The sequence below is a fragment of the Pygoscelis adeliae genome, unplaced genomic scaffold, assembly GCF_000699105.1.
Source record: "Pygoscelis adeliae isolate BGI_AS28 unplaced genomic scaffold, ASM69910v1 Scaffold839, whole genome shotgun sequence".
In the NCBI taxonomy this organism is placed as follows: Eukaryota; Metazoa; Chordata; class Aves; order Sphenisciformes; family Spheniscidae; genus Pygoscelis; species Pygoscelis adeliae.
In genome coordinates this window covers 174,883-190,016 of record NW_008825555.1, presented here as the reverse complement: position 1 = coordinate 190,016, position 15,134 = coordinate 174,883, and the positions used below count along the sequence as shown (strand labels likewise).

General features: G+C 35.2%; 1 protein-coding gene across 1 annotated transcript in view; it reads left to right on the top strand.

The window, feature by feature from the left end:
• The window catches only part of PDE3B (phosphodiesterase 3B, cGMP-inhibited), a 97,166-nt gene that overhangs the window by 74,149 nt on the left and 7,883 nt on the right, over window positions 1-15,134 (top strand). Inside the window, 8 exon segments of the mRNA XM_009332229.1 lie at window positions 1-25; window positions 4,065-4,207; window positions 7,351-7,457; window positions 9,754-9,964; window positions 10,516-10,589; window positions 11,113-11,216; window positions 12,313-12,447; window positions 14,594-14,705. The exon segment at window positions 1-25 is cut by the window's left edge and continues 16 nt beyond it. Coding sequence (XP_009330504.1) covers window positions 1-25; window positions 4,065-4,207; window positions 7,351-7,457; window positions 9,754-9,964; window positions 10,516-10,589; window positions 11,113-11,216; window positions 12,313-12,447; window positions 14,594-14,705 — 911 coding nt within the window.

The window sequence follows — 15,134 nt, the reverse complement described above, 5'->3', positions numbered from 1 at the left end:
AAAAGGAGATCGAAAGCTGCTCAAGGTCAAATGACTTGAATTTTCATTCATGCGTGTTGCAATTTTTAAAAAAATTATCATGGAAAATTAATCTGGAAAGAATGCTCCTTTACGGATAGTAGCTTCTTTACTGAGTACATGTGAACCACATTTAAGGTCAAAAGAGAGCAGCTGTGAAAACACATTGAATGAAATGTAGATAGGTACCAAAATGCAAATTCAAGTGGTTGATGGATAGTCGGATAAAAGCACTGGTCTGCAGTCTGAACACATGATTCCTTGAAATAAACACAGGATTAAAAAAACTAAAAGCAAATATAAAATGAAGATGTTACATTCTCATGATGTGGCAAAATCAGGGCTGTTCTTGATTATCCCACATTCTTGATCTAACAATTACTGTCAGCGTGGCTTTTTCATTGACCTTTTCTTCCAAAGAAATTTACTCTTGTGAACATCAAACTAGCCATCCACAGAAGCAAATCAGCTATGTAAAAGGAAAAATATCTCTTCTTTCTGTGCAGCACATCACGTTATGGGACCAGTGTGTAAACCTACTATCACTTCTCCATTATCTAGGGTAGATAAGTGACAGCAAGAATGTAGTTACTGTATGACATGTTAAGGAACATGGTAGAAGAACATTCAAATACAGCAACTCAGCTGCAGTGCACCAGAGCTAATAATTCTAGGGTAGCCCGGTATTGACAGCTTGAGGCTGTTTATTGTGGAGGCTGGTCTTGGGATGTCCCTGTCCTGTAGCTGCTTCCATTTCCAAGCAGTGGGCAGCTTGGCCCAAATCGATCAACTTGTTGGCTTAGTGTTTTGGAGCCAGATAAACTGCCTTGAGCCAGATTCAGCCTGTGAAATATCTGTTGGGAACCATTGTCAAGACAAATGCTTTTGGGGAAAAGCTCAGTGTCCACAAATTACTCTGTGGAAGATCCTGCAGGGTCATTGCAGTATGAAATTCCTTGGAGTGTCACATGGTTATCTGCAGAAATCAGTTGGGTAGGGATCATAATCATTCACCGTATGTTTTTCTTTGTGGATTTTTTTGAAAACTACTAAGGATTGGTATGCCAATGTGAAAAATACAATGTATGTGAATGTGAAAATGTAGCTTACAATTTTTTAAAATTTCTATATAGCTAGTCAAATTGTTTGAAATGAAAAATACTCATTGCTGAAGACTGGTTATAAAGATTAAGTGAGATTGAAAGATCATGTTTTTTCACAGCTATTCTCTTTTCCTCCTTCCTAAAAGTAACTCTTCCTTTAAGTTTGGGTTTTTTTCTGTATATTAATTTACCTGGTGGATTAAATAGTGCTTGTCACTATCATTCAATGAATGTTTGACTTTGGTATATGTTTAAGGGTAAGCTGAAAGATCTGCCCCTATGTATGTTACTGTAAGAAAGAAAAAGATTTCTCTCTCTTTCAAAAACCAGGTAAGTCAGTGCAAACTCCAGATTACGACACACCAAAGAAAATCATAAGAAAGTATTTCTTCAAAATGGGACCTTTCAGACTATATTGAAAGGTTCATAAAAGGTCTCCTCCATATTTCAAACAAGTTGTTTCTTTGCTTGAGGATTATGTACATCTTTATTTCTCTTCCCTGACTGGCTTCCAAAGTGCGTTCAGTTATAATTTTTATTCACTTCTGATGAGGTGAATTTATTCCCTTTATTCACCTGCCTGTTCTCTTTGGTGGAAAAAAAAGAAAAAACAAGGAAAAGAAAGAACCTGAAACTGGGCTTCAGACCTTGGGCTAGCAATAACTGTTTATCTAATACTAACTCTTCACTTTGAGTTTCTTGGTAGTCAACAACTTGGAAAATGTAAGCTGCCCAGTTGGTGCTATTCACTGATCAGTCTCTTTAAATTCCTGAAAAAGAAAAAGAAAATCTTAGTTAGACAAAAAACATCTCGGGGCTGCTCTGCAATGGAAAGACTTTTCACTTCCATCATGACAGGACTGTCCCCAGATTTCCTAGCGTATGACAGTAGACTGCTTGCCCGGTCGGTGGATTTCTGGTGTTATCAACAGTCATGATTTTTAGTTTTCACACTTTAGGCAAGTAAAAGTTGTCTAGGCAAGCACTTGAGTATCCACATCCCTTGTCTCCTGGCCTTGTTATTGCTGGTAACTGAAAGTCTTTTCATAATAACTTTGATTTCTGGCACGGTCTAAATTGTGTTTCTAGAGCAACTTTTCCCATTTGTATAGTGATTACCAGTGACTTTGCTAGCATAGAGTGATCTGGAGTTCCTTAGTCCTTTACTACCCATGTTTTGTTTATTCTCTGCTTCTTTATCTAATAGGGGAAAGTTCTGGAGATTTGTCATATCCCCAGTGTTCCCTCGTTCTTACAGTAGCCAGGAAGAAGAAAAAGTAAGCGCAGGTGCTGGGGCCTTCTTTCCATATTGTGCACTTGTTTCGGAGAGTGGACCTTTCTCCTCCAATGTTGGGGATTTTCAGCTGTGCTCCCCATATTGTAGAGAGTACTCAGGTTAGATTGATGTGGTCCACTGACAGAGAAGTCCACTCTAGCCTGAGACCACTACCACTGTATGATAGTACACAGAATATGCTCCTCTGGTTCTCTTTCTGGTAGGGCTGGTTAAGGACTGCTGCATGTTTCTGTGGGCGATATGGTGGTCTTATTCTGCCTGTCCAATTCCACCTTTCTGGCTGTGACTACAGCTTTGCAGCAAAGCAAACAGAGACGAGGTACATCCCATATCAAAGACTCAAAGCAGTCTGATTTTTCAGGGTAAGAGACTGTACTCTTTTGTGACAACACTTTTCATTTTTTTGAAATATGTTATAGCTTTGTGAGTTAAGTATGATCTTTGACCAGCTGATGAAGCTTAAAATTGCAAAGTCATTATTTCTGCCAGACTTTTGAAGTGATAGTATCCAAGGGTCACCTGTCCTCACACATGACCCTGCAGACCTTACTCAATACTGCAAATATTGCTTTGGATTTTTTGTTTTAAACATTTTTTTCCTGGCATCCTTTTTACTTTGCAAGGTCTGATTACCCACATCTTTATTATGTAGAAGAATCGCCTCCCCACCCTGCTCCCTTGAATGGCCAAATCTAGGGATGAGTTAACAAGTGGATTGTGGACTGAATGCAGTCACAGAGATTTTTTTTTTTTGAATTGTTGTTATTATTATTATTTGTTTAATATACAATGCATAGGTTATCTGTGCAACGGATGCAGATATGCCAGAGCTGGCTTTGCAGTTTCAATTCAGTGATCCTATCCTTTCTGTTAGTTAGGTTCTACTAGTTGCTATTTAAACATGGATATACTTTTCTGGGGGTATTTCAGTAAGGCAGAGCTAATAAGACCTGAGTTATTTCCATACAGGACTGTTTGAGTGCCATTGCCATGCTTTGCAGAGGGCTTTGTGTTCAAGTACAATGGTGATTCCCAGTGTTTGGGCTGCAGTGTGCCTAAACTGACACAGCTTCCAGGCTGGTGGAGGTGCCTGGGAGGAAGCTTCCCGGGTCCTGTGGGGCTGGTATGGAAGCAGAGAGGGAGCCTTGATGGACCAGAACTGACCCTGTGCATTGTGCATCACCCTTTCCACAAGTTTCACAATACTCACACTGTCAATATTTAGCCTCTGAGTTATCGAAATCTCAGGCTATCCTGAGAGCTAGAGAGCTGACTTTGTAGTTGTATGATTGGGATGTGTAGAAAAAGAATCCGTAATCCTACAGGAACTATCTCTAGAAGATCTCCATTTTTAAAAGCTCTGAAGAGTAATTGGTGGACCACATGGATTTCAGAGTACAAGTATCTTTATATATCTTAATTTGGGGAAAGAAAAAAAGAGATATGAGAAATAATTATTCCTAGTAAGAAAAATAATTTGATTGCATCTTTTTTATTTTCTTGAGCAATAAAAGTGAATGTAAGATACCATACTTACTGTTTCACTATAAAAAAATTAATAATAAAGAGTCTTCACAAACAATAAATAAAATTTTAATGTCTGTTTTTAATTACATAGATTTTAACCATGGTTAATTACTCAACAGGGGTTAAATAGCAGGAATAGCCTGCCAACACCACAGCTGAGACGAACTTCAGGAGTTTCTGGCATTCCACCTATAGAATCAACATCTTCTAGATGGGAACGGAGTAACAGCAAGAGATCTCATCAGGAATATAACACATCAGGGTAAGCACTTAACCACATTTGAAGGGCAATAATAAATGTAGCCTTTCTAAAATATTCACGTGTCTGATGTTGGAACTTGACAGAGGAAGTATTTAATGTAAAATCTTGTGAATTAAGTCTCCAAATTTTGCCATGGAAAATGTTTCAAGTTAATTATATACTACACTTCGTAACTCTGATCTCAAGTAGAAATCAGGTTATTGTGAGGCTGAATGGCATGCTCTGTCATAGCAAGTAGGCCTGCATATCAGTTTTAGTAGGAAATGAGGAAAAAAAAAAAAGTCCAACACACACGACTGCAAAACAAACTAGTTTAACCTCTAAACCTTTACTGACTTCCTCCTTCTCCTTTTTACTTAAAATATGTATCTCTTTCCAGCTTCCATAAACCCCAAAATTTGTTTTCTAATTAAAAAGATGATATAACTTTCTTGCACTTGGTAGCCACTGTTGTGTCTATTGCAACATTTATTATTCCTACAGTCATCAAGCAAGCAGTAAGGTAGATTAAGCAAGTGATCTCTTCTCTACTTGTTAGTCAATATGGTGCAAATAAAGCTTTTATTTCCAGACTTCAGATTACATTTTGAATTAGGATTAAAATAAATGTACATTTTTTTCTTTTTGCTTAATGTTATATATGAGTGAAACTTCACACATTTAGTTTGATGTAAATGTGTATGGCTTTGCTCAATATCTTGTAAGAAAAGTACAACACATGTTTGAAATTGTGTTGCAGCTTAAATCTGTAAAAATGTGTGTTGTTTTGCCTTTTTTTTTTTTTTAAATGCTTGATATCACTTAAGACTTTAATGGTTTTACATTAGGTCATAAGGAAAGTATAATAGATGCGGTTTTTTTTAAAGAAAATATGAGTTATGCTGATAACTGATAATTACTAGTAGTGAATGAAAGTTTATATACATGCATCCAAGAATTTATTTATCAATATTATATTTAATTTTAAAGTGAACCATTTAAATAATTTGGCCCTTGTCAGTGGCTTTTTCTCCTTGAATAAAATATGCTCTTCAAGTTTTTACATAGTAAAACTTAATTGTGATTTGTGTATAAAATATAATTGAAGATACTAGTAGTAGCAGTAGTAGTTTAAAGATTGTATTTTCATGCTGATGTGGTTATCAGTGTTTGAAAGAATCTCCCCAGTTATATCCACTGGAAATAACCAGAGACCAGAGAATCTCTTTAAACTACGAACCATGGGACTTCAGTTTGAGGCTCAGCACTTCTGGTGCAGATGCAGTGTATGTTTGGAGAGGGTTTCCTTACAGCTCCTACTGACCAAAGAACCTACTCAAGATCACTCGATTGAAAGCAGCAATACCAAAACCACCCTCGCTCATACTCTGTCACTTTCAGATCATCTCTTGACCCTGATGACTAGCAGTTCTAGTTAGTCATGTTCCCCTGCCGTGCTCCTGTCTGCCCCCATACAGCCCTGGAATATGTGTTCGCTTTTTTGTCGTTTGTGTCATGCCCCTCAGAGTTCTTGCCAACACTTGCATTGTCCCTGTCTCCTTGCGTCTTCCACTGACCGTTCTTTTCAGGTTCCCTTTAACTTCTAACACATAATCATCTCAAAATCCCCCATGGGTGCTTACCTTACAGACAAGGTTAGGTGAAATAGCTGAACTGACATAGCTGTTCCTGCTTCCAAAAGAGGCACTCCTGCATTCCTAGAGCACTTTGTGCCATTGGCTGTGGCTCTTGAGTCAGCCCCTTGATTTGTCAGGAAAAATAACAGCAATAAAAAGACAGTTTTTCCTGCCTTTGGGAGCTGATTCAGCCCAGTGAAGGGCCCACTGAATGTTAGAAGAAAAGCAAGGAGGAGCAGGCAAACAGTAAAAAGGGAGAGTGAAACAGCAAACTGTTCACTAGGAGGAAAGCTTATCAAAAATCAAAATATTTTTTTACATACAATGACTGCTTTCAACTGAGTTCTAGCTGAGTTGAGAAAGATAAGATATTCCATAGTGATACAATAAATTAATATTGCTACAAAATTTGATTTAATGTTCCAGAATTTTTTTCTATCCATCCAGACAGTGTTCAAAAGGAACTCTTGAGAGCTGCTGTTTTATTTGCATGCAAATTCTTGATTTGGTTTCTCATTCACACACTAGTTCAAGATGAACTGACCTTGGTTCATATATAGTCTTCCCACACTAAATACTGTAAGCTATGATAGCTAAACAGTGTACAAATAGTGAAAAGTTCAATCTATCCCAGTTGTCAACCCAAACATTTTTTAAAGTTGACTAACATGTCAGCATCAGACTTCAGAAGAATAAATCTTTGTTTATTCTTGAACTCATTTTTTATATTTATATATTTAAGCAAATGATGAGAGATCAAGTATTATTTCTGTATTTGACTTTTGTTTGAGATCTGATTAAACAAGATCAAATCTGGTTTGTTAAATACTGTTTTCCTCTACTGAAATGAAAGAATTAGTTTTACATAAACTATTTTCACTTTAAAGTACATGTATACAGTTATTTTTAATTGCATATCGCATTTTTGTTTACTAAAGGAAATATGTAATTGGAATTTTGGAGTGCAATTTCATGCCTAGAACAGCAGATGGCATCATTCAACAATCGAGTTTAACGATTTAGCTACTGAAGTACAATATGACTTTATGTCAAAAACAGCTTTAGTTTTAAGACGATAATAAATAAAATAATTAATTAAATATGCCAAATTGATTTGAAAAGCAAGCCATGGCTGCGTAAGATTGGTTACTTTGGAAATACCATGACAATCTTTTAATCTTCTCAGATCTGTTAGAAAATAGCCTGCTTTGTTAAAACATTCAAGAAAAGTAAATACCATGTTAGAAAGTAAAACCTATGGCCCGTGGTCTGAATATACTTACAGTATCATTTTAGGACTGCATAAAGTTTTCTGTTGCTTTCACCCAGTACCCAGCAGTTTTTATTCCATATAATTGACATATATTACCTAGCTGATCTTGAATTCGAGTTCTTTCTAGTACTCTTTTTCTTGAATGGTAGTGGACCTGTAACAGAACAGTCTGGCCATTTTATAAGCATTTTATTTAATAAAAATGGAAGACAAGGTAGGAAAGAAAAAAAAATATCTTACTGTTCTATTTTCAGCCAAGGATCTCATTCAAATGGGTCTTTTGGTGCAAACTTGCTGACCATACCAAAACAAAGATCATCTTCTATGACATTGACTCATCATATAGGTCCCAGACGAGCAGGTAAGATCGTGCAATTTGTATAGCTTAGTGGCAGGATGTCAAGGTAGTAGTTAGCACATCATGTATTATAACTGGTGGCTTTTTCATGTAAATGTAGTACTAAAAGAACATCAGCATGTTGCATGTATTTTAAAAATATTTTATTTTGAATCTGCTTCTGAGAATACTCAAAATTACGGTTAACATCGGCTTTGTAGAAATCTCAACTGTTCACCTAATGCCATGTAGCTGCAAAATGTTATGATGTTCAGTATGGTTGGTACCTGTTGAAAATTGCAACATGCACATACATTAATAAGGGACTTTTTTTTTAATAATTATGCTTTTTGTAATAGAACAGTGTCACTTAGATGCTCCTAAATACCTGATAGCCATCTGAGATGAATATTTAAACAAATTTTGGAAGGAGTTGGAGTAGATTTTATTCTAACTGTCAGTGTAATAAGCTAGTAGATACTGTAACAGGAGTGCTGAAATAATGTGTATATCAGTATTTCAGAGATTATAACTGGTCTGTTTGCCCATATTAAATGAAAACTTTAAAACTACTTCTGACATTTCTGCCCATACATTTTAGTATGATTTAAAAAACAAACCTGTGTAATAATTTTGTTTTATAAAAGTTTAAACATGCAGGTTGGATTGAGAGAGATGAATGCACTTTTTAATTTTTTCTTTAAAAACCCCAAAACTCACCAGTTTTCTCTGTGTTATTTACTGACAGTTTGGTTGTTTTCCTTTCACTCTTCTAAACACCAAGAAACACGCAAACTCAGGCCAGATCTGCATGTAAACACATTGTTGCACGTTCTCAATGGTTCTATCTTCATAAAAAGCTGGGCTGCCTTCTGCACTTTTCTACTTTGAATCTTGTGGAAAATACAGAGTGCAATGATATGCATTAAAACCTGCTGAATGTGTACATGTAAAAAGGATGAAATTAAGTAATCAACATTAGAGTATTAATCTGGTTTAGTTCTGGAAGGGAGTTTACAATTTTTTTCTCAACTTTCCAGATCTTTCTTTGCAGCAGTGAAGTGACATTTGCTTTCTAAAACTTCTGTCCCTGCATCTAGCAATGTGGACTTGGAAAAATCTTGTCTTTTACTGCAACAAAATGTGATTACATACTACTCTTAGTAGTGAGGAGTCAAGTCAGTGTAGCCTATGACACTGTTGGAAGTGTATAATCTATACATTCCTTGTTTAAGGGCAATACTGTATATTCTCTTAGTAATTTGTTATCAGGCACTGTACAGTCATAAAACTTATGATGGAGTTTTTGCTTCATGGTTTGCAGCAGAATAAGTGATTCAGCTTTGGAAAGTCCACAGAATACCTCATTATTTTACTCATGGGCACTTTATTCTTTTTGATAAAAGTACGTTTACAATGGCTATAACTTACCTTGGGCACTTCTAGATAACCTGTCTTTTGTATATTTTCATAAGGGAAAGAAATGATGTTTTGGCTTAATGCAAGATTTTGTTGTAAATTCATGTTAGGCGCAGAGTAGCCAAAGTCCAAGTTTACCAGCTTTCTTTCCTAGATTTCACAGACAGAAGCCTGAAGTAAACCCTAGCTTACTGTTTGAACAGGAATGAGGAATTTCATGGACCTAAGGCAGATGGAGTTGTTTGTTGTTTGTTTGGTTTTTATCTCTAATTACCCATGAGCAAACTTTAGATTCCCCCCCCCAATGGCTTATTAGGCAGATTTAGATAGATTATCATGCCAATAAAAAAAGTTACATCACTGTCAAAAAAGGCCAGTATCTGCCCACTTTAATCACTTGCTTCAAAAATATGGTTACAACATTTTGGGTTTTTACTTTGTTTTTAAAAATGTCTCAAGCATATTTTTTCTTTATTGCAAAACAATGAGGTAAAAGATTTTTGTCTAGGTCAGTTATCAATACTGAATTGGCTTTGATGATTTTTTTCTGGAGAATTTAAAAAAGCAATCCTGAATCAGAAAGGAATATGGAAAGTTTCAGGTACTGATTACGTTTTTCCAAAGGTAAAAACAAAACCAAACCTTTGAAAGCCAGATGTTATAACGTTACACAGTTTGCCCATTCAGATGTGTAGCCTAGACTGCTGCATAGTTGTAGATCTTAAAACTTGGAATAGATCTAGCTACTTCATGTGTGTTTAACAGTGTGAACTATACACCGTGTTTTGAAAACTTGCACATTCTTTACAATTCATAATGGTTCTTGTAATTTAATTTCAGTCTTTCTAAACAGTAATGTTTTTATTGTAATCTGAACCCCATATAATGTTTTTTTTGGAAGGTGCTTCTCCTGGTCTGAGTCCTGTGGGTTCACCTAGTCATGGATCTGTCTCCAGTGGGGCTTTCAGCAGCTGGTCACCTGTAGAATTTCCTGATACTGCTGATTTTCTTACAAAACCAAGCATTAATATACATAAGCCTCCAGGATACACATTTAGTTCTCCAGATTTTCAGCAGCAAGTTAAAACACCTGTAGGTTATATGTGTAGCAGGTACTGTAAACTCTGTTACGTTTTTTAGTAACTTCATATGTGTTGAAAAGAATACAATTAAAATGAAAAAATATAACAAGACCTATCATCTACTAGTATTGAAAAAAAGGCATATTATCTCATAATAATCTGTAACTATATTACCCAGGGGAGACTAAAGAATGCTGTATGTATGCCATTGATTTGAAATGGCTCACTCTTGAAAGCAGCAGTTGTTGTAGAGTAACAATATTTTACAGATTTTTAGAAAAGAAGGACTTCCTACCTGGGAATTGAATTCTGTATTTCTGAATACTTTCTATATAATTAGCTCTACTTTATTAATTCATGGAGGTGAGTCCAGGGAAGGTGATCGTTGATTATTTTCTAAGTACAGACTAAATCTGTATGTGCCAAATTTAGGAGAAAATCCTAAGGTCACTTGGTGGAGGAACCTTCAAAAGCATGCCTTTTTAAGAAAAGTAATTTGCAGATATTTTTCAGTACAACACAGTAGTAGCAAAAGAAGAAAATTACTGAATGTTATAAATATTTTTCATGTATTCTGTAAGCTGTGGACGTCAGATACTCAAGCCTGTTCCAACACCAGAACCAGAATTTGCAGAATATAAAGACAGAAAATCAGGTGGGATTTCAAAATAGACAAATATTTCATAGCAACTTGCTTTTGGTTTTTTTAAATCAAATTAAATTAAATTTTTTATATTTCTTCATGAAATTTTTCCTATACTTTAAGTAACTCATATACATATATTTTATTTTAGTTTGTGACTTAGGATAATCAAGATAATCTAAAATATTGCCTGCTTCAGAGTAAGAATTTTATAATAGGCTTCCACTCATAGCTTTATAGTTCTGTACTCCATATATCAAACAAGTTCTCTGCCGTCTCAGCTAACCTAATCACTGAACCAATTTTTGCAAGTAAAAAGTTATGCCTCTAGCTTTTCTCAATCTTCAAATAAGTTTTGTCTAATAAATTTTGTCCTTTACAACTTTTTTGTTGTTAATTTCTTAAAGATGGTTTAGAAACAAGCTATTACTTATATTTCTGTGAAGAATCTGTATGATTAGTTCAAGAATTATTAGATGGTAGTAATTTACAAATAAATTATTGATATAGTATTTATGTATGCATTTTCTTTAAGGTGAAATTGGAAGTGCTAGTGTTTCAAAAGAATCTTTCCACCATACAGAGAAGAAAAAAGATGAAAGGAAGGAAATGGTCGATCAAACACAAAATAATCTGCTTGTAAGCATGTAATTGCAAAAAAACCTTGCAATAACTTTTATCAATATAGTATTTCTTTATCATTTCTAATATGCTGTGAAGAGGTTTTTGCATTGCTAAGAAGCCTATCAGTACTTAAAGGGGGCTTATGAAAAAGATGGGGACAAACTTTTTAGCAGGGCCTGTTGCGACAGGACAAGGGGGAATGGCTTTAAACTAAAGGGGGGTAGATTTAGACTAGATATAAGGAAGAAATTTTTGACGCTGAGGGTGGTGAAGCACTGGAAGAGGTTGCCCAGAGAGGTGGTGGATGCCCCACCCCTGGAAACATTCAAGGTCAGGTTGGACGGGGCTCTGAGCAACCTGATTTAGATGAAGATGTCCCTGCTTATTGCAGGGGGGTTGGCCTAGATGACCTTTAGAGGTCCCTTCCAACCCAAACCATTCTATGATTCTATGATCCTATCGTTGGAATTCAAATTTCATTTAACAATTGGGTATTTCCAGCTTGCATAAATTTCACTAGCAAATGACAAGAAAGATGGTGATTGTATTAATTTTTTGTTGATCAAAATTTATTTGTGTAGATTTAATGTTGATAGTATACTCAAACACTGATTGACTAGTGTTTTCTCTTGGAATTTTATGAAAAATGTGACAGTTTTGCTGAGACTTACAAATGAATGTTCATACAGTGCAGTATTTTGAAAGTGCAGGGAGACAAATGGTTTAAGCTTTACTAACATTTTGGGTTTATGCATCAATTTTTTTAAAGCTTGTTCAGTTAACAAACTGTTAAAGCTCAGTAAATGTTTTGTTAGCCTATGCATATTTTTGCTTTGTTTTATTAACTCATCTTGTTTAAAAAGAAATAAGAATGAAAATTTAGCACCATCTCAGAAAGCCCTGGAATCTGCTGCCCCAAAATATGGAAAGTCAAGCCCTTAACTGTGCTATTTGTACTACTGATTTATGATTTTCTCATAGCCATAGTTACAGTACCATTCAATAAGTTCAATAATGATTTATCATTTTCATGGCTTTTTTTGCCAATACAACTGACAAAATCGTTTTCATTGTTATTTTAGAGATGATAAAGTATCTTACTCTCATACAGGTGGAGCAGAGTCCTCCATTAGAAACAATGTTATTAGACCATGATTCACTAATGGAGAAGATGAACAATTGGAATTTCCAGATTTTTGACCTTGTACAAGAAATGGGAGACCAGTCTGGAAGGATTCTTAGCCAGGTTTGTTGTCTTTTATTATATGAGGGAGGGTGTGTAAAGCTGTCGTGCTTATATAGTTTATTTAAACCTTGAAGAAGTTTTGCAGTCAACATGTATATGAATGCTAACTTGAAAAGTAGAAATATCATTTCTCATGTACTCCATCTCATTGTAAACCATAAAAAGTGATTTATCTATAGACAGCTTGCTCCAAATTTTCTGAGTTTTATTCTCAATGTAAAAATAGGTTAGATTCACACTTACTAGGTTTTGTAGTAATATGCCATTTCCTATGAAAAATTGTCTCCTGCTTTCAGAATTAATACCTTGTTTGTCAACCATTTCTTTTTTCTTTATTTCAGTAAAATATTTCTGCCAGAGCTACACCTGTGGGGGAAGAGAAGTGATCTTTTAGGCAGTCTTTTGCCTCTTGATCCTACAAACAATGGGATTTTTTTTCCATGCTGCTTTCTGCATGTAGTATCCCTTTTATCTCCTTCTGACTTATTACTAAACTCTTTCGTGCAGTTTCATGTTGTGCTGAAGCCAATCTACTGGCAGGTGCAAAAGTATGATCCTGTTTGCTCTTCCCCAGCCTCTCCCATTCATCAGTGTCATCTGGAAGCTTCTGTCTCTTTATACTGGATTTAGCAATCATGGAGCTATAGTATGAGCTGGATTTGCTTCTGATCTGACCACAAAATATTTTTATTGCCAGTATCTTAATTTCCTACCCTGGAGTAGAATGCATGTTACTCTTGTTCAACGGTAGTGTTAGGAACAATCAGCTGGAGGGAAGGAAACAGGTTAGAAGCACTCGGGTGCAGTTGCAACCATAGGCCTGCACCTATACTGACCGGAAAAAACAATGGGGATAATTTCATTTTTGTCATTAGACACTGTCTTTTCTTTCATAATACACAATATTCTGGGTATTGTTTTAAATCTTCAGTTAGTCTTGTTTAATCAAATGTTTTCAGGTCTTTTGTCACCTCAGCTAGTGACAACTGTTAATATACAGACTAGAATGCCACAATCCACTTTTGAGTGGTGTTTTTACTGTAGTATACTAGTACGCTGTGATCCACATTAGCTTGCATTTCATTTGTGTGCAATCTAGGGGATAGTTCAAACCTGTAAGTACTTAAGTGTGCAGGTTTCTACTTTACCAGAATTTCTGTATCAGTTCTTCCTGATACTGTATGTATGTGTACTACTTGTCCTTCTCCTCCTCCTGCCCCAGTCCTTTTGTCTGTTGTGCTGTAAGCATCTGGTACATATCTTACTTAAACGCCAATTAAAAACTGTATTTTACCATCATCACTTGTAAGGTTCTCAGATTGGGTATGTGTAAGGGGAATGGTTGGGACAGGTGGAAGGAGAGGGATGGATGTCCCCTCATTTTGCTCTCGTGTTCCTTTGAGCACCTCCCACACTTCAGAACTTATTTGTTCTCTCAAGTGTCTGGGAAAGAAGTGACAAAAATGAGTAGCAGTGACTTGTTTTGAAAAGTTTTCTTAATATTTGCAATCTTGGGGGGGTTAGGTCTTTTGTAGTCACTAAGTTCTACTTGTAAACCATAATATATTTGCACAGTATATACATGTGTGGGTGTTCTGAGTACATTTTTGAAATATTTTTTAATTTACCAGCTAGCTTTGTTAAAGATACCCAAGATGAGTCATACTGAATAAAAGAAATAGAATTTCTTTGCCAAAGTCTCAAAAATAAATACAGTGTTGGGTTTTCTTTATATTAATGGCTCTGCTACTATAGTTAAGTAATTTGAATTTTTCAATAATAAGCAAGAATATAGATTTATTCTTTTTAGGTCACTAATGGAATAAAGCATGAGTTCTTTAACATTATGAAAATTTTGGAGAATATTATTAAAAATAATCAGTCGTGCATAGAATTTATCAGTAAAGAAATAAAAGCTTTTATTATTCTGTGTTTGAGAGGATGATAAAAACCCCCATTTTTGTGCTAAAAAATCATTAAACGTATCTCTATGACAATAGCTTTCAGATAATCTTTAATGGAATTTCATAATTTCCATCTCTATCAGCAAGCAAAATTTTAAAAACAAGAACATTTTTAAAGTTGAAAAAGCAGAATATGCTTAGGTCTATTTTTCAGACTAAAATCCATTTTAATATGTATTTAGGTAACTTATACCTTGTTTCAAGACACTGGTTTGTTTGAAGTTTTCAAAATCCCAACTCAAGAATTCATGAATTACTTCCGTGCATTAGAAAATGGCTACCGAGATATTCCCTGTAAGTACTATCCAATTAGATATGTTTTTCTTTTATATTGGTGTATCTTCTTTAGTGTGTCTATTAGTTTAATGTTTAATACAGAGGTAGACAATGTCTGAACTTAGTATATTTTTAATTAATGCATTTGTCAGAATTTAGAACTGATTTAATGAATTGCTGCAAAAAATTGGTGGACTCCGAAACTGAATTTGTTAATATGTAAGTTGAGTATAATCTTAAGGAATTTGAATGAGTAGTTGAATCAAACATACTGAAGTCAGTGAGAGAATATTTGTGGATTTAACAGAAATTAGGTTCAGGCCTGTAATAGAATAATAAGAAAATATAGAATGTTGACAGTAATTATTCATCTTGCTGTTTAGGGCAGCCAAATTTATTGGAAAGCAAATCAAAACAAACCACCAGCCCCCCACCCCCACCCCCCCC